The following is an 18,939-nucleotide window of genomic DNA, read 5'->3' as shown; positions in this document are numbered from 1 at the left end:
TCAAAAGTGCACGATTAAAAAAGCAATGGCACAATAGTTTATCCTCTTATAACCCAAAACTCAGTTGCAGGTGTGTTCTAGGGTAAACAAGACCCATTTTAAATGCAAATAATACAATTAAATAAAGAATAAAGCATAAAAATAAAATGCAGGAAACAGCTTGCATGCGAAGATGTTCATAACAAGGCCAAAGGCCAAGAAATAAGATATGTTTTTGAAATTCAATTTTAGACTTTTCCATCACAGCTGATAAATATCAAACAGGAAACAGTCATGATGGGACGTGCCACAGTCTGAACCACTCCTGCTTGATTTAGACCAGCACACAAACACACAGAGATCAACTGCATTAAAATAATAAATAGAACTAAACTTGACTTGGCAATGATACTCCTTTGTTTATTTTTTGTTCTTCATCCTCAAAAGTTACATAAGATTACTTTCCATAAAAACTAATGCTTTACTTTTAAAAGTTACTTTCCCCAACATTGGCCATGCATATGTTTATATATTTCAAATTTGTCATGTTGGCCTATTTGTAAAAGGCAGCTTGCCTAATGAGAGATTTTGTTATAGTTTCCATTCAGCACAACTCTATAAAGGCAGTGAGGATATTATAGGAACATGTTTCCAGGGCAAAACATTTTAATCTGAAACCTTTCACATCGCTGTCCAATTTGTGATAGGAAACACATTACAAGAACCTGTTTACATTTTCATCCACAACTGAAAAAAATACACAGTATATATCACTGATTTCTACAATCATCAAATTTGGATTGAGGCCCATGATGCATAGAGGATACACTGAGAGAACTTGAATGCGTTTCTATTCACGTACGACCTTTGGCCAGACGTGAATTTGTTCCTTAAAATCCTGTTAACACTTCAGACAGTGAGGCAAAAAAAGAAGCTGATTATTTTCAGATGGAGCTCATCATGCGTCATTGTAGATGAGATTGGCATATGTTTGCGTGTGAGGGAGAAATAGAGACGCGATTGAAAGAGAGAAATAATAACAGAATATTTTCCATCTGTGCATCCTGTTTAGTCCCTTTGAATCACTGATGAAAAGATAAATCGCACCTCTCTTTCCTTCCAATTCTCCTCACTCTTACTCTCCCCTCTCCTTCTTTTCCCATACAGTTCCCATATTAAAGCGCCGATGCCTGATAAGGAGTATTGTGTGGTTCCTCTGCTTCCTCGGCTTACCGGAAGCTTCACTGGCTCCCCATTGACTTTTCCCATCATTTCCCCCCCTCATCCCGTTCTTCTCGCACAGACCTGCCAGGGCTTGGATGTCCACACAGCTAAAACATTGCAGAGAACAGTTGCATCCTGGGAGTAAAGAATTCCATTAATGTATCATCTTTCGCACTAAAATTGAATTCAAGGGGTGTTCACACACATTATTGTGTTTAAAGTCCCCATTAAATGAAAATGGACAATTCTTGTTTTGTTTATGGAATATTGCAGTATCTATTATAAATTATTTATCCATGCACATATATATATTTTTTTTATGCATGTGCCTTCAATTTAATAACTTTATTCAAAATAACTTCCACTCCCTCTTTTCATCTCTCCTCTTCTCATATGACGTGTTTTGAAAATCCGTTTCATGCCGACTTCAAAAACACAAGATGCGGCGCACCAGAATTCAATTCAATTCACATTTGGAACAGCATAAGAGGCCGTTCACACATATGGTTTTGTACCCCCAAAACCGCTCCATCTAACATGTTTACAGCACAGCACAGATGAACACAAAAACACATTCTTTCAGAACCAGCCCTAAAGGTTAACAAATGTTCGCTTTTTCTTGAAGCCCATCCAGCTTTGGTAAATGTGTTATTTATATCCTGAAGTCACAAAGTCAGTGAAACACACCATTGTTGACCACAAGACTTCGGGGGACAGCAGCTGTTTTGTGAAGTGAAAAATGATTCGCCACATAAGCAAACAAATCAGTTGATTGTTTCTGCTTTAAGTGAAGGAAAGCAAATTGTGTTTTTGATGATCTACTAAAAAGGAAACTTGTTTTGTTCAGAGTGGAGCTGGACATTCCTGGTGACGATAGAGAAGCATTTCCTCAACCTCCCTTGCATGCAAAGAAAAAGAAAAGAAGCAAAATTTCAGGAAATAAGGGAGTGAGTAAACTGGTTTCCCATCGCTTTGCTATTTCTGTCTCAAAGAGATGTTTTGGAGTGCATCATGTCATTATCCTGAAGCTTTTCCTTTCTCTAATTTAGACGCAGAACAGGATATGGCACAATGCATCCGCTAAAAAGATGAATTCATGATAGAAACATATGCGAATGGTCAACAGACTCATTTTGGCATAGTGTTAGACCGGCCCCAACACACTCCATGAAGTTCAGGCTCAAGTGCTGCAGTGTCAGTGTGTAACCATGCTTATCTCCACACAGACACACTAATGGCGTCTATTTTTCCAGAAATAATGGCAGAGAAGTTGCATTGTTCTGGTCAAGTGGTACCATGATGAATGGATGTGGATCTGTTAGAGAAGGAAAAGTCATTAGAAACAGGATTTGCATGCAAGGCTTAGCAACGTGGCCTACTTTCTCTGACAGAAACTTTCCTCAAATATTTACCCTACTGTTTGAATTCAATAAACAATGACTTATAATTTAAAAAATATTGTTACAACGGAGTCTGTAAAAGCTCATTTACACATTCAGTAAGTCACATTGATTTGTTAATGTTTCAGAAGGAGTTCAACAGGTTTTCAGTAACCACTTTTGCCACTTGGAAGTGCATAGTTATCACATACAGTATGAAACCATATTGCTCAAAAAGTATGACAGACAAACCATAATTATCAACAAACCCAAGAGGTCTCCTTGCAGGTTTTGAATTCTCTATTCTCTTAAGATAGGAGCAAACACATAAATAGTAACATAAAATATAGTAGTTTGAGCAAGTAAAACAAATGCACTTTGTGCCTTAACCCTTGTGCATTGTTTAAATTTACTACCTTTCGTTATGTTAGTGGCTGAAAACAGCCACTACTTTAAACTGCTGTAAAAATGTATCAGATAAATATTTTTTTCAATTTTTTTTGCATAAATCTATTAATCAACCTCAGTCCTGCTCAAAAATACTAAATGTTTAAAAAAAATTCAGGATTTTAACTCTTTAATTGCCAAATTCGTAAATGATGTCACTGATTTGGGGGGAAAAAAACACAAAATGACTAATTTTCAATATAAAATGTGATTGTGGACTGGATTTTTTTTTTACCTTTTATCACAGTCTTGGACATGTCAAAGATTAGAAACAACATTGGTTTTGATGCATTGTTAGTTTTTGTGCAGCATGAGATTTTAACTTTTTCTCCCTCATTTACTGTTCGTGGCTGTTTTTGCCCCATTGACTTCCATTATAACCACATTTTTTGATTGCAAAGCCATGACACCATATAATCATGCATTTTTGATTGTTGGTGGTTTTCCCTGTTGGGAAGAGGTAAAATTTGTAATTTTTACTGTTGATAACTAGGTGGAACCATTAACCCTTTAGATAGGCCTGTGCAAAAAAAAGCTTAGTTTCTGGCTTTTACATGGAGTATTATGGAGTTTATATGGAGTATAAAAGCATAATAAAGTGTGTGTGTGTGTGTGTGTGTGTGTGTGTGTGTGTGTGTGTGTGTGTGTGTGTGTGTGTGTGAACTCACCTTGATGCATCTGAGAAAATCAAAATATGCACCTCAGCTCTCAGAACTACATGGAGTAAACAAAAACAAAGTAAGTGTATTTATGCATCTGCTGCCTTTTGATGGTGAGAAATGCAGACTAAACAAAAACAAAGCAAGTGGATTTAAACGCGTGCATGCAAGCCTGCTGCTCATTTGATGGTGAGAAGAGCAGCAAGCAACATGAGAAAGGGCTTGACTTGTAGTGAAGTTTTAGAGATGATTATGCAGCCTGACCCCTCCAGCGAGCTGCAGGATGTATCGTCTTCCCCCTCTGACACCACAGACTCAGGAGAGTCAGATCCTGATTTGGATGTGGCACCCTCATCATCCTCTCTAGCTTCCACTGAAGGCAAGGAGGATTCGGAGGATCCTGGATCTGGGTGGATTGGGAGAAACGGCGAAGTGTGGTTTTCCACTAACGCGGAGACAACTCCCTTTCTTCAGCCTGCCAGAGGCGTGACTCCAGGGCCGACGCGCTATGCCATCGCAAAGGTCCAGAACATGGATTCCGTGTTCAATCTGTTTTTTATGGAGGAGATGATTGACCTCATTGTCAGCATGACTTGCGTCAACACATACATGTTTGTACAGTCATACAAACATGTATGACTATGCTTTGTGATGGCATAGCGCGTCGGCCCTGGAGTCACGCCTCTGGCAGGCTGAAAAAAGGGAGTTGTCTCCGCGTTAGTGGAAAACCACACTTCGCCGTTTCTCCCAATCTACCCAGATCCAGGATCCTCCGAATCCTCCTCGCCTTCAGTGGAAGCTAGAGAGGATGATGAGGGTGCCACATCCAAATCAGGATCTGACTCTCCTGAGTCTGTGGTGTCAGAGGGAGAAGACGATACATCCTGCAGCTCGCTGGAGGGGTCAGGCTGCATAATCATCTCTAAAACTTCACTACAAGTCAAGCCCTTTCTCATGTTGCTTGCTGCTCTTCTCACCATCAAATGAGCAGCAGGCTTGCATGCACGCGTTTAAATCCACTTGCTTTGTTTTTGTTTAGTCTGCATTTCTCACCATCAAAAGGCAGCAGATGCATAAATACACTTACTTTGTTTTTGTTTACTCCATGTAGTTCTGAGAGCTGAGGTGCATATTTTGATTTTCTCAGACGCATCAAGGTGAGTTCACACACACACACACACACACACACACACACACACACACAAACACACACTTTATTATGCTATTATACTCCATATAAACTCCATATAACTCCATGTAAAAGCCAGAAACTAAGCTTTTTTTTGCACAGGCCTATCTAAAGGGTTAATGGTGCCACCTGGTTATCAACAGTAAAAATTACAAATTTTACCTCTTCCCAACAGGGAAAACCACCAACAATCAAAAATGCATAATTATATGGTGTCATGACTTTGCAATCAAAAAATGTGGTTATAATGGAAGTCAATGGGGCAAAAACAGCCACGAACAGTAAATGAGGGAGAAAAAGTTAAAATCTGATGCTGCACAAAAACTAACAATGCATCAAAACCAATGTTGTTTCTAATCTTTGACATGTCCAAGACTGTGATAAAAGGTAAAAAAAAATCCAGTCCACAATCACATTTTATATTGAAAATGAGTCATTTTGTGTGTGTTTTTTCCCAAATCAGTGACATCATTTACGAATTTGGCAATTAAAGAGTTAAAATCCTGAATTTTTTTTAAACATTTAGTATTTTTGAGCAGGACTGAGGTTGATTAATAGATTTATGCAAAAAAAAATTAAAAAAATATTTATCTGATATATTTTTACAGCAGTTTAAAGTAGTGGCTGTTTTCAGCCACAAACATAACGAAAGGGTAGTAAATTTGCCCACAGTGTACTGTTGAGTTTTTGAAAAATTTCAAAGCATTTTCCCAAAATATGTGTCAAAATAAGATTTGTCACCAAAAATCATCCCATTTGCTGAAACACAGAGAAAGTTATGGCCAAATTTAGACTAAAAAATACCCCATAGTGGATGAAAACATCCCCAACAGCACATAAGGGTTAAGTGCTGCTATAGTTCTTAAATGGTCTTATCAAGTTAATCAATCAAGTTAAGACAACAGCAACCTCGAGGTGTTTCATTTATGAATATTAACTAAAACATGCAAGACAGGAGAAACGGCTAAAAATAATGAAGAGCTCTATGTCTGATTAATATTAATGGTGTGTTAAATAAGTGGAAGCACAAGACGTCCCAAGTGTGACTGATGTCCTCGTATAGCCGGCTAAAGGCTGATTTATAAACCAGTCAGACTAATGAACACTAAAAGCAACGTTCTGCATCCCATTGATCACTATATCTTTCTGCTTTAAGCTGCAGACCGATCCGTTATGCATCATAACTGAACCGATCCGGAGACTTATACAGCCAGGTTTTTGGAGCAGCTGGAATTAATTCAAAACTGCTTTTAATTTACTGTGAACCGACCCTATTTCAACATAATTTATATTTTAGATCATTTTTGTAAAATATAATTACATAGATTTTCTCGATTGCTAAATCATTATAACTGATTCTGTTGGCCCAATTTCCCAAACTATTCAAACAAATCAGTTCTCGAAACAAAGACATTTCTCAAAACTATCTGTTTTCACAGACGTTCCAATTTCTGCAAAACTCTACAAAAAAACCCCACCTAATTTAACCATGCTCTCATTCAGAAAACACAAGTACACAATATAATTAACTCAAGTTATCACAATGCGAACTAAAATAGCATACATTTATCCATGTGTAAGCAAAACTGAATACACACCAATCAGAATCTCAGGATAATATAAACAGGGCCACGGGTGATTATGTGCTTTGGAAAATGAATCCTAGTGGTGGGACACAAAGGAAGAGAAAGAGAAAAAATTGTTCCTGATGAAATACAAAGAAAGTCCATCGGCCTACAGGGTCATCAGTATACTGTTTTGTGTTGCATACTGAGTTCATATTCAATTATTTCGTATTTGTATTTCCATCTACTGTAGGAACGCTTGACTGTAATGAAAATCCTGCAATTCCTTCCTGTAATTCCTAGACATTGACTTGCAAAATGATTTGTGATTGCCAAAAGGATGTTTTTGTAATAGTGTTTTGAATTGATCTTATTAGTGTTCAATAGGCAGTGCATGAGTCTGTGTATTTGTACATGTTAGTGTGTAGTTTAGAGATTATGTTTATAGTTGTGAGAAAATGGTGAATTGTTTCATGAATTGTGTTAGCGATTGAGGAAAAATTGTAAAAGAATATTTTTATTGTTGGTTTGAAAAATCAACAACAATTAATTTAGAATATGGACTTTAAAAACAAAATATTTAATAATGGAAAATAAAAACTATAAAGTTGTATCAAAATAATACATTAAAATTAAATCAATATATTACATTAAACAGCAGGACTACCAACTGTAGATTCCTTTATTCCAATAACTGCATAACATCTCGGGGACTGGAGGGGGTCAAAGAGCTGAACCAGCGCAGAATGAGAAACATTCTCCTGTAAGGAAAGAGACAGTTAAGAATGAATTATGACACTCTAAAAATCTACGGAGCCCCTAAAGGGACATGGTGATGGAAAATATTTGAGATGGGAGGAAACCATGTCCCTTTAGGGGCTCCGTAGAAATCCATTCGTAGATTTCAATATTTATTTATTCAATACTTAAATCTGCATGCATGAGGTTTTTCTCAATATAAAAATCAGGGATCATGACTTACAATCAATCAGGCTATACGTGGTTTTGATTCACTAAAAACAACCGACTTATACGTATTAATTGTTCGGCAGTGAGAATACACTGGTTGTGTTGTATATTTTTGATTTAATAACAAGAATCAGTTCAAAAGAATAATTTGTTCAGGAATCAAAATACACTGGTCATGCTGTATATATCTGATTCCCTAAAAAGAACAGACTCATAAGACTCATTAATTTGGGAATCGGACTAAAAGCTGGTTTTTGATTCACTAAAAACAATTGGATCATAAGATCAGATCGTTCATGAATCAAATTATACTGGTTTTCAACCCTGTCTGTGCTTATATATATCCAGTCAGAGTATATTATTTTAGATGAACCGTCATTTATGTTCAGTTCCAAGAATATCCGTAAGTAAAAAGAGTATTTTGTTCAGTTCCAATAATCATCTTAACTGAAGACTGTTTTAATCCAAATTAATCCATATTACAGATTTCTACAATCACTGACCAAAGCACATTAATATTCTTGGCAGAACACCCAGAGTATGATGTTGTGAAATGATTTATAATACAGGATAAAACCATCCATAGCCCAAATTCTAAAGCGTACCCTGATTTCAATGTGGTTCATAGAGCCGTCGATGTCAATCCTTATCATGTTACCAACCCCTTTAATGTCTGACATACACACAAAAAACGCACAGATCTAACACAGGAGAGGTTTTACTTGCTTTACATTACATGACTGATAAGTGAACCCTGTAAGATTATGTGGAAATTACTCCCACAGAAACTTGCTGTCACTGTTTTGTGACGATAAACAAAATGATTTTGTCACGCTCTGAATTTTCAGTCTAACAATCTTCACAGACGGCTGAGTCTGATACTCCTGACTGTCGTTGCGAGGAGGTTTGAGGTTTTATGTTCAAAGGGCAAGAGGGAAATGGAGGTGTAACTTAAAACCTCTGAACTCCTGTATGCTAAAATCCTTTAAAACCATTTTTTGACTGTTTTGGAGCTGCTAAATGTGGCTAATGTCTGTTTGTAAAAGTTTTTGATTAGGGAAATGTGTGCTGTGGCTCTGAAGTAAAGCCTGAAACAAAAGCCCCACACAGTTCTCCAATTATATGAGGATTACCATCTTAACACAGACAAATAGGGGGTAAATATACAACTGTGGGTAAACTGGACAACTACTATGTTATCTGCCCTGACAATTGTTTTTTTTTACCTGCTCTTTCAAGTAGCAAAGTCGGTCCAGGAGGATGAGACCCTCTATACATGGAGCCAAGGTTACTTTCAACTGAGGAAGATGAAAACAGCATGAGACAGACTGATATAGGGTTAGCAATGAAAAAATAATAGACATACAACTTTCTATGACGCTCACCATGTTAAAAGCAATCATCTCATTCATCCTGGGTGTATAGCGATCATGATAGCTCTGAATATCGCCGTCAGATAGCTGAGAGAACAAGACATATGGATTTAATGGTTTTATATCAATAAAGGAACGAGATCATGTCCTACTCACCAACCAGGACCTAAAAAAATAAAAAATATATTACAAAATAAACAATAATTAAATAATATGAAATAAACATTAAATGTATATTTTTAATTTAAATAAAAAAAATATATAAATATATAAATACATGAACAGTATAATATTTATATACAAATATTTATATAATATTTGCTGTAGTAAGCACATATATACACACAATTTTGTAATTAAAATAATTTTCTATTTTAAATATATATGTACTATTTTGTTATATTAAAATTGTTATATAAAATTTGAAAAGATTAATTTATAAATATAAAATTATAAAAATTAAATTTTAAATATTACAAATATAGTTCAAATATAGACAAACATAGTTTTGTCAAATACAATTTAAACAATTTTCTATTTTAAATACATGTTATATTTCATTTATATACAAATATCCAATATATATTATATTTAATGTATTCATATAAACTAAAGACTAATACAAGTTTATATATATATATATATATATATATATATATATATATATATATATATATATATATATATATAATTAAAATATTACAATAAGCAAAAATTAAATAATTTAAATAAAAAAAAAATTTAAAACAAATTTAAAAACATGAAATATTTCATTTATATAAAAACATACATGAATATATTATATTTAATGTATTTATATTAATTGTACATATACATATGATTTTTTTTGTACAAATGTTTTATAAAATATTTAAATAACTTTAAATATATATATATATATATTTTTTTTTTTTTTTTAATCAGGTTACACTGATATCGTCTGGGCCTGCTAATGCCTTTTTAATAGTGTCTTGCTCTCTGTGCCCATATTTCCCTACTTGTCAAACATACTTTAGTCTGTTTATCTCATTAGTTTCATTGTGGTGTAATTCAGATGCATGTGGGCAGACTAACAAAACATTAAATGTAATATGAGAACAATTGGTTATTACTTTAGTCTCATCCAGATCCAGCTTTTTAAGTGCCCGCCTGACGTAGTCCACAAACGAAGAGGCTTTGGAGTACACGTTCCCAACACGTTTCTCACTGCCAATAGGAAATAAAACACTGCATCATATCAAAAATAAACTAACATAAAGTTGAATTGATTTCTGAAGTAGTTTAGAGACTGATATTAACGTACATACAGTAAGTCACATGCAGAGGGTGAACTTTGCACTCCTTGTTGACTTGCACATTACCGTAACCTGATGGTTTGGCTTTGACTCACAGGAGTTTAATAAAAAATTGAAAACAGGGCTTTAGGGTTTGACTCATGAGCATCAGTCATCACTGAATCAGATCTGCTCAGTACAGTCATGATCAAATATCTCGATAAACATTTATCAGCCTCCGCAAAAGGAAGGAAGGACCGGAGGGAATCTGGAGCCTCTTTATTCTCTCTCTATAAGCTCTCCGGCAACTTAAACAAAGACAGGCGGTTGTTTTCTGCCTAATGAGCAGATGATGTGGTGAGAGTGCTGTCGATGAGATATCTGATCCTGGTGTTTGTGAGGGGAAGGGCGTCAGTGAGGGAGCTTAATATTTGTCATCGTGTGCGTTTCACACTGAGAGTGGCTCATCAGGGGGTCCGGGGTGTGTGTTTCGTTTTTATGGAGTGTTTTCAAATCTAGGACAGCAAACACATTTTTAGGGTTCGGCATTGTACTATAATTAACTGCCAAACCTCTAATACTTGGTTAAAGTGCCCCTGTTATGCCATTTCAAAGGTTCCTAATTTAGTTTTGCAGGTGTCCTACAGTGCGTTTACATGCATCCAAGGTCAAAAAACACTTTAACTTTCTCATAATACACATTGCAGCATCACCTCTTTTCTCACTGTGTCTGAAACGTTTGATAAAAGATTAAGTCTCTCTCAACCCTCCTTTTTGAGAACCTACTCTGCTCTGATTGGTCAGACGGCCTACTCTGCTCTGATTGGTCTATTGGAAACGGAAGTTGGAAGTGCATGCAAAGTGGATTTGCTTTCGCAGCACAGAAAACAGCATCTTCTCAACATGTCGACAACACAAACTAAACTCTTCCAGTCATCATCTTCAACTACAGTGTTTGAGGGCGGGTCGAAGTAGACGTAGTTCGCCGGCAGCCAATGAAGATCATAGGCTGGCATTATGCAAATTTGTTACAAACCTCTGTAGACTCATTTCAGGCCTGCACTTTCATCTTTAAAAAAAATATGCAGACCTTTTACATTCACAAACAGAGCTGTATATAACACTACATGAACGATACTATCCGAAAAAGCATAACAGGGGCTCTTTAAATGATGAAAATTTACTGTGGCAACAGTTGGTTTTTCCAGATGTTTACATGCATCTAAAAGCCTTCAAACAAACAGAGCTATTATTGTCAATATCATGCATACCACAGTAACAAAACAAATCTAGCATGCTATAAATATGACATAAAATCAATGGTGGTACATATGATGGATACCTTTTAAAGCAATCGTAGTGATCCTGTAAAATAACATGGAGAACCGCCCGATAAAAAAGCGACTCCATAGGCAGCTGTAAGAGTCAAGAAACCCTGTTAACATCAGTCCAAACAATTTTGTTTCATTTCAAAACTGTTTTTGCCTGTTTTTACTTATTTATGCAATGCATACTTATGTTTGCTTACTTATTTGTGTTTTTAATAACATCATTTGAAATGTTTGTCCCATTTGTGGCAACTTTAAAAACAGATTGTGTCATATTTTCCATTACAATTATGTCATACAAACAATCAGCCGTGCGGAAGACAGCACAAAGAGATCGTACGTGCTGGCCGCTTCACCTCTGAACTTTCATTCATTTTTAATCGAGAAAAATATCTAATTAAAATACACAGTGCGTCTAATTAAATCACATAAATATGCAAAGCCGCATATGCTGTACGTTCTGGCATTCAAGCCTGACCAAGACATTATGATCAGCTGTGCAAACAGCTCTGGTTGCAAGAGACTGTCCTCCTTATATGCAAATCTTACAGGCGAATTGGGATTTTAATTGAAATATTAATATTAATATGATATGACACAATCAAGTACTCACCCCTCCTCCGGCAGACACCCTCTCCAGAGCCTGAGAGGGGGGAAATTAGTTTGTGAAGAGCTCAATATTAGTCAAGCCTGCTGGAAACAAGCTTGAATGTGATAACTAAACACATTGTGACATGATTTGATAGTTGCTTTTAGTTTAATGGCAGATACACTGTGTTCATCTTACAAGAAAAATCACCTGATTATCATAAATACATTTTTTATAACATTTATCTAATAAGCAAAGGATGTGGTTTATGATGCGTGGGCAACGTGAGATGTTTTCGTGACGTGTGAGGCAGACTTACGAGACATGCTGACATCCTGGCGTTTCGACCACAGAAACAGGCCTGATCCTTCAGATACTGACTCATGGGGAAACCACACACACCACTGACACACCCTGGCCCACACCAAAAAAACAGAGAAGAAGAATCAAACATCTTTTTTACATTAACTACCGTTCAAAAGTTTGGGGTCTGTAAGATTTTTATTAGCCTTTTATTCAGCAAGGATACATTAAAATTGATCAAAAAAGATGTGTATTTCAAATAAAAGCTGTTGTATTGAACTTTCTATTTTATCAAAAAATCTTTTCCCACTGATACACTGATAATAAGATTTTTTTCTTGAGCACCAAATCAGCATTAGAATGTTTTCTGAAGGATCATGTGACACTGAAGACAGGAGTAATAATGCTGAAAATTCAGCTTTGATCATAGGAATAAATTACCTTTGAAAATATATTAAAATAAAGAAGTTATTGTAATAATATTTTAAAATATTGCTGTTTTTACGGTATTTTTTAATCAAATATAAACAGACTTAGGGAGCATAAGAGACTTCTTTTAAAAACATTAAAAATCGTGCCAACCCCAAACTTTTTAGCGTATGTCAAAACTAAAGCAGATTTCTAAACACTGAACATTTTGTGGATAAGAACCTGTTGAGCACATGCCATTCAAACGAGACCCATACTGTGGTACGAGGCCTATTCGTGGTGCAGATAAACACTGTTTATTCCAGATATCATGCTAATCTAAACCATGCCAAACTGAACAGGATCCAGAGTCCAGCACAGGATTGAAATATGTGTGTGTGTGTGTGTGTACAGGTTTGGCTATACTTGAGGGCCAAATGTCCTGAAATATTATGACAGCAGACTAGTGAGGATATTTCACTGGTCCTTACTAGTTAAGAGAAGCATACAAATCAGCCAAAACATATAAATACCATTAACCGGATATAAAATCAATGGAAGTCTATGCAATTTCCTCACTAATATAGTGAAACAAACGTGTGTGTGAGTGAAACAGAACGAGCTGTGTATAATAAAATGGACAGAGAGAAGGACCGTGTGCAACACTGACATTAGATTTCATAACTTTAACACTGTCTTAATTCGACCAATCACTGTGAGGCTTTAAACGTGAGGATCTTCAGTTTGAGTTTGTGGGTTCCCCAATAAAACAGGGTTTAAAGCTGATGTGTGTCATTTCTTTGATGAAAATACCAATTTTAGGCGCAGATACAACTGTAAGTAAGCCATTCACAGGTTGACTGCTTGACTAATGACGTTTGTGGACGGGACTTCCTGTTTCCTGTTTCAGTAGGAGACATTGCATGGGCTCTTTTGAAGTCTTTTGAAGCAAATGCAGGGCCTTTGCAGAGACACCACAGAAAAAGTATTAGGCTGTTAATTGTGATCAGGCAAGCAAAACTCAGTGCAAAATCTTTGTAACTCTGTGGGGTGCCGCTAGTGGCACAACAATTACACACTTCGCCTTTAAACGCACAGCATGATGCTGTAATCATGCCAGGTATTTTAGACTAAAAGGCACATTGTGTATTTCCATTGGAACTGCATTTGTTTCACTCCGTAGTGTTTCTTCTTCAGAACAAACGCGCTTGTAAAGCGAGCCGCCGAAGCCCTGAAAACTCTGACATCATCATGCTGAAAACGCCACATGTTGTACGGACTCTTCTTGATTTAGTGAGATCAAACAGACTGTGTGTGGAGAGGGAGAGTGTTTGTGATGTCAGTCCAACATTTGAACACACTTCATGTGTTTTAGCTCTGTCCCTGTAGCAATCGAGAGTCTGTGATGTGATCACCAGGCTTTAAAAGACAATGAGACATTATTGTAGTCCTGCTGTGCTTCATTGCCTTGGACACTGACTCAATCGACAGTAATTATGTGTTCAAAATATCATATTTTGCAGGCACTCAATCATTATTGACTAAGAAGAAGTATCTAAGAGAAGGGGAAAGACAGAGAGCGACCGACAGAAACCACATGGTCTCTTGGGACTAGCACCATTTTCTTAAAGGGATAGTTCACCTAAAAATGGCAATTCTTAATTTCATCTGCAGAACACAAAAGAAGATATTTTGAAATCATCAGTGGTTTTTGTCCATACAACGAAAGTCACCATTATATCAATAATAATAACAAGCATTATTATTAAATAATACAATTATAATGAAAAATTGCATTTATTTAATAAATAAACAACAATTAATTATTCATTGAAAAATAAAACATTTTATAAGCAATAATGAAAATAATAATAATTATTATTATTATTATTTTGTTATAAATGTATTAATCACTGTTTTATATTGAATAATACATTGTTGTTGTTTTACATTATTTGACCCAGAATTGACCCAGGGCTGCAAAAGAATGTCAAATTTAATTAATTATTTAAAAATATGAATACCTAATAATAATATTTATTATTATTATTATTAAGTATTCATATTTTTATATTACATAATAATTATATTTATAATTAAAAATATATATATATTAATACCGGTAATACTAACAAATGTTATTATTACATAATCAAATATACAATGAAATTAATGAACTTATTAATTAAATATTGAATTTACTTCATAAATAAAAACAATTTATTATTTGACTCCGGATTGGTCCAGGGCTGCAAAAGAATGTCAAATTATTTAATAATTATTATTATCATGATGGTATATAAATGCAGAATATTATGTTATTATTATGGATGTTAATTATTAGGATGTTACAAGTAAATTATAATTATTATTATTAAATTATTGATTTAATAAACAAGCAACAACCACAATAACTCTTTATAAAATAATTAATACATGTTATAATAATAACAATAATAATAAATTATTATTAGTATTTTTTATTATTATTATTATTGTGTACATTTTTTGACCCAGGATTAGCACAGGGCTGCACATTGCTGGAAAGAACATTATGCAAAGAACTAAAATTCAACACATCTTATCTTGTTTGAAGATTTTGGGCACCCAGTTTGACAGAGACTGATCTATTCACGTGTGTGTGGGACAGGAAGTGTTCTTACCCTGTCTGTGTTTGTGGGACAGGAAGTGTTCTTACCCTGTCTGTGTGTGTGGGACAGGAAGTGTTCTTACCCTGTCTGTCCTCATCAAACTCTTCAGAAAGCAGGTGGTAGCAGCAGCCCACACTGCAAACGGCCCGCAGCTCCTGTTTGGCCCCGAACATCCGCAGAGTGCTGGGAGCCAAATCTCCACACGTATGCAGGCCAACCAGAACTGCATGCTGGGTACCGGCCAGAGAAAGAGAGAGAGAGAAAAGGGTAATTTGGTGAAATCAACACAGATCGTTTGCCATCTCTCATTGATCATAAATAATTTGCTATGGACACATCCAAGTCCCTCTCCATTCTTGAGCTCAATTTCACCTAATTAACATGATTAGGATAATCGCAGGCGTCTCGCTGAGCTGTAATAGCAATGATACAACTCCTGCTCTATAATCAAAGCCCACAGCTGGACAACTATTGCAGCATAGCGTGTCTCTTGTGCTATTATATGAGTTTAGTACACATACATTATTTGATCCTTAGAGAATATCATATGAAATGAATTCACAACACATTCGCAATGAAAAAAAAAAAAGTTTTATCATGATCCAAATGCTTCAAAAAGTATGAAAAAACACAGCTTCAGCTAGTTTTTTAGGTTACTAAAATACAAATGCAGCTATATAAGACTCAAAAAGACAAATTCCTTATTTAATAATAATAGTTTACTTGTTCATAAGTAGCTGTAGTTGCAGTAGTAATAATTACAATGATAATATAGTTAAACTATATTTAAATTGACAAATATACTAAATCAATTATTTACTTAACTCATTATTTATTATTAATAATAATAACAAAACGTATTAAATAATGAAGGAAATAATTAATTTAATAAATGAACAACAATAATTGATCATTTATTATAAAATAATACATTTCATAAATAATAATAATAATAACTATTATTATTAAATAATGAATTAAATAAACAATTGATTTAATAAGTTTTACAATTGGTAAACCTATAGATTTAATAAATGTAAAAGTCAATAGATTTAATAAATGTAATAATTGTTTAATTTTAGTATTTTCATTATTATACATTTTGTTTTATTTTTAAATGAATAATACATTATTATCATTATTATTGTTGTTGATGTTGTTATTTTATATATTTTTTTAAATTCTCCCTTGGTTGAAACCCCTTTATTAATTCTAAAATCTATTATTATTATTATAGTATTTTTATTTTTTATTATACCTTTATTTAACCAGGAGATCCCATTGAGATTCAGAATCTCTTTTACAAGAGAGACCTGGCCAAGGTAGCAGTAAAATCACAACAAATGCATACATAACAAACACCAAATTACATTTTCACGATAAAAGAAGTACAAAAATGTTAAAAATAAAAATATAAAACACAATGAGACTCTTAAGAAAAACAAGAACATGTCTCCATCACAACACTCTTTACAGTAGTTTTAAATCCATTTATGGACATACCTGTAAGGGTTTCTAACTTTAGTAGTATAGTGAATTATAAATTATTATTATTATTACACTATTTTTCCTCCCTTGGTGGAAACCTAATAATTAACCTAATAAAACCCTAATAACCCTTAATAATTCTAAAATGTATTATTAATTATTTTACAGTGAATTTTAAATTATTATTATTACACTATTTTTCTCCCCTGGTTCGTTGAAAGCGTGTGTGTTCTGACATCCACTCACCTCCAGCTCTGTGATCAGCGTCTTGAGTTCAGTTTCTGCAGTGACGTATGAGGTCAGAGGGGAAAACAGGCTGCTGTCGCTGTCGTTCCTCCTCCCTTCTCGAGCTTTCCTCTCCAGATTGTCCCTCTTCCTCCTCTCTCGTTCCTCCAGGCTCAGCTGGCTGGGGTGGACACGAGGAGAAGCGTCCTCTATGACGTCTAGAGACAGCGTGCCGAGGAAGCTGCTTCCTGCATCCCAATCACTGGGCTCTAATGTGGCATTATCTGAAGCGGAGAAATCACTGGAGACTTGTTTTGATAAATCACTGGTTTCCTCTTGAGCCACAAACCTTCCTTTTTCCTTTGTAATAAAGTTTTTGTTGCCATCACTGTTCTCACAGTTTCTGCTGTGTTGTTTACTCCCATCCTCACTGTCCAAAGCTTGATTCACACTGGCTCTGTTCTGTTTCTGATAGGCTTTGGAGAACTTCTTCAGTTTCCTGTTCCTCTCCTGAGCTCCATGTGTGTTGGTGCTGGAAGAGTCGATACCGAAAACTTGTAGGTTAAACCGCATGGATAGATAGGAGCACAGGTAGCCTTTCCCAGAACCCACGTCTATCACCTGAGATGAAGAAACTGATGATGAAAAAGATGCAATTCAGAACAAAAAAATTTAACTAAACTACATTTGAAATGCTCTTACCTGTTTGACCCGGCAGCATTCAGCCAAACTAGCCACAACCTCAGACATTGCCTGCACCTCATGGGCTTTCTTACAGTTCATAAACTCATCTGGAACAGGAACTTTGCCTGATGACTCTCCTATGGAAATTACAGACAATGCATGAGATATAACCTTGTAATAACCTGAATGTGACGTGCATAATAATCACAATAAAGATCCAGAGTGGAATTTAAATGTGCTTTTCAGTGCTTCTGATCTGACTGCAGTTACCCGCTATAGTGTCTCCATATATCAGTGTCAGATTCTCCATCAGCTCTTCCAGCTGCATACAGACCCCCAGACCCGGGAAACTGTGGGCTTTCGCTGCCCTCAGCAGGGCTGATATGTCCACCAGCTTCTTTGAGGCATTACAGAAACCAAAGGTGGTGTTTTCCTTTTCTAAAAGCAAAAACACTATTACTATGAAATACAGCTGATTAAATAGAGTAGAGTCCAATGCACTTTTAGTTCAATACATATAAAATATATATTGTATCATACAAATAAAACATACTGGTAGGTAATCAAATTAATAATTTTAAATATTGATCAAATTAAATGATGCCGCAGACAATTTTGTCATTTTACTACATACAAAATAATGTATACATACAGTGTTCCGAGTAAATGTTAAAGAAAATTATATTAAAACATTAGTCATTATAATTCTGAGCAGTTTCTTATGTTGCGTAGTGTCATAATTAAACCACAACTTATAAATTATATAATTTTTATTATTTTAAATGTTTTGCATAACAATAAAACGATTTTTCCAGATCGAGTCCTTCTTACCTTCTACCGCCCCCGTGCGGTCATCAGTAGAACTGATAGAATGCAACACTTCTTCTGGACTCACACACATGAACGTGCTCCAAACATCACGCATGTAGAAGTCCACTGTGTGCGCATTCAAGATGCTTAGCGATATGGATAGAAAGCGCTTTACTTCATCTATTTTCCTTTTTAAAGTTTTAATAGGAAGGTCATTAAATGCCATTATTCACGGACCGAGAACAGTGAGAATTTCATGAGAGCTGCAGCTGTTGACACATTTTCTGTATTTAAGACATAAGTAGTCAAATAAGAAGATGATTCCTCTGAGCGACCAAATGTGCGGCCATGTTGGGTGTACTAGTCAGCGTTTTGTTCTATGAGCGAATAGAACA

General features: G+C 35.2%; 1 protein-coding gene across 7 annotated transcripts; it reads right to left on the bottom strand.

Moving 5' to 3' along the window:
* Nucleotides 1–381: 381 nt before the first annotated feature.
* On the bottom strand, nucleotides 382–18,930 carry LOC311080707 (putative methyltransferase-like protein 25). Of its 7 annotated transcripts, XR_014605685.1 has the most exons (14): nucleotides 18,566–18,930; nucleotides 18,005–18,172; nucleotides 17,753–17,871; nucleotides 17,072–17,671; nucleotides 15,420–15,567; nucleotides 12,295–12,389; nucleotides 12,000–12,029; nucleotides 11,401–11,474; nucleotides 9,897–9,990; nucleotides 8,797–8,871; nucleotides 8,638–8,709; nucleotides 7,092–7,203; nucleotides 6,476–6,539; nucleotides 382–2,518 (listed from the first exon to the last, which is right to left on the bottom strand). XR_014605685.1 is itself a non-coding variant. In XM_084110803.1 (13 exons), the coding sequence occupies exons 1-12, from the start codon at nucleotides 18,768–18,770 to the stop codon at nucleotides 7,093–7,095; spliced, it is 1,791 nt and encodes a 596-aa protein (XP_083966929.1). In that variant the 5' UTR covers nucleotides 18,771–18,930; the 3' UTR covers nucleotides 382–2,518; nucleotide 7,092. The 7 variants fall into 7 exon arrangements, 3 of the variants coding, with proteins under 3 accessions (XP_083966929.1, XP_083966930.1, XP_083966928.1); XM_084110803.1 differs by lacking the exon at nucleotides 6,476–6,539; XM_084110804.1 differs by lacking the exon at nucleotides 382–2,518 and having other exon boundaries at nucleotides 5,785–6,539.
* Nucleotides 18,931–18,939: the final 9 nt, after the last annotated feature.

The sequence above is a fragment of the Abramis brama genome, assembly GCF_963993115.1.
Source record: "Abramis brama genome assembly, chromosome: 4".
Lineage (NCBI taxonomy): Eukaryota > Metazoa > Chordata > Actinopteri > Cypriniformes > Leuciscidae > Abramis > Abramis brama.
This window is presented reverse-complemented; position numbering and strand designations above follow the sequence as displayed.

Coding starts and splice junctions, on each gene's coding strand:
- LOC311080707 (XM_084110803.1), bottom strand. CDS start 18,770: ATGGCATTTAATGACCTTCCTATTAAAACTTTAAAAAGGAAAATAGAT. Junction 9,991..11,400: donor CACTACGATTGCTTTAAAAG/GTATCCATCATA, acceptor TCCTATTGGCAG/TGAGAAACGTGTTGGGAACG. Junction 8,872..9,896: donor TGGATCTGGATGAGACTAAA/GTAATAACCAAT, acceptor TTGTTCTCTCAG/CTATCTGACGGCGATATTCA.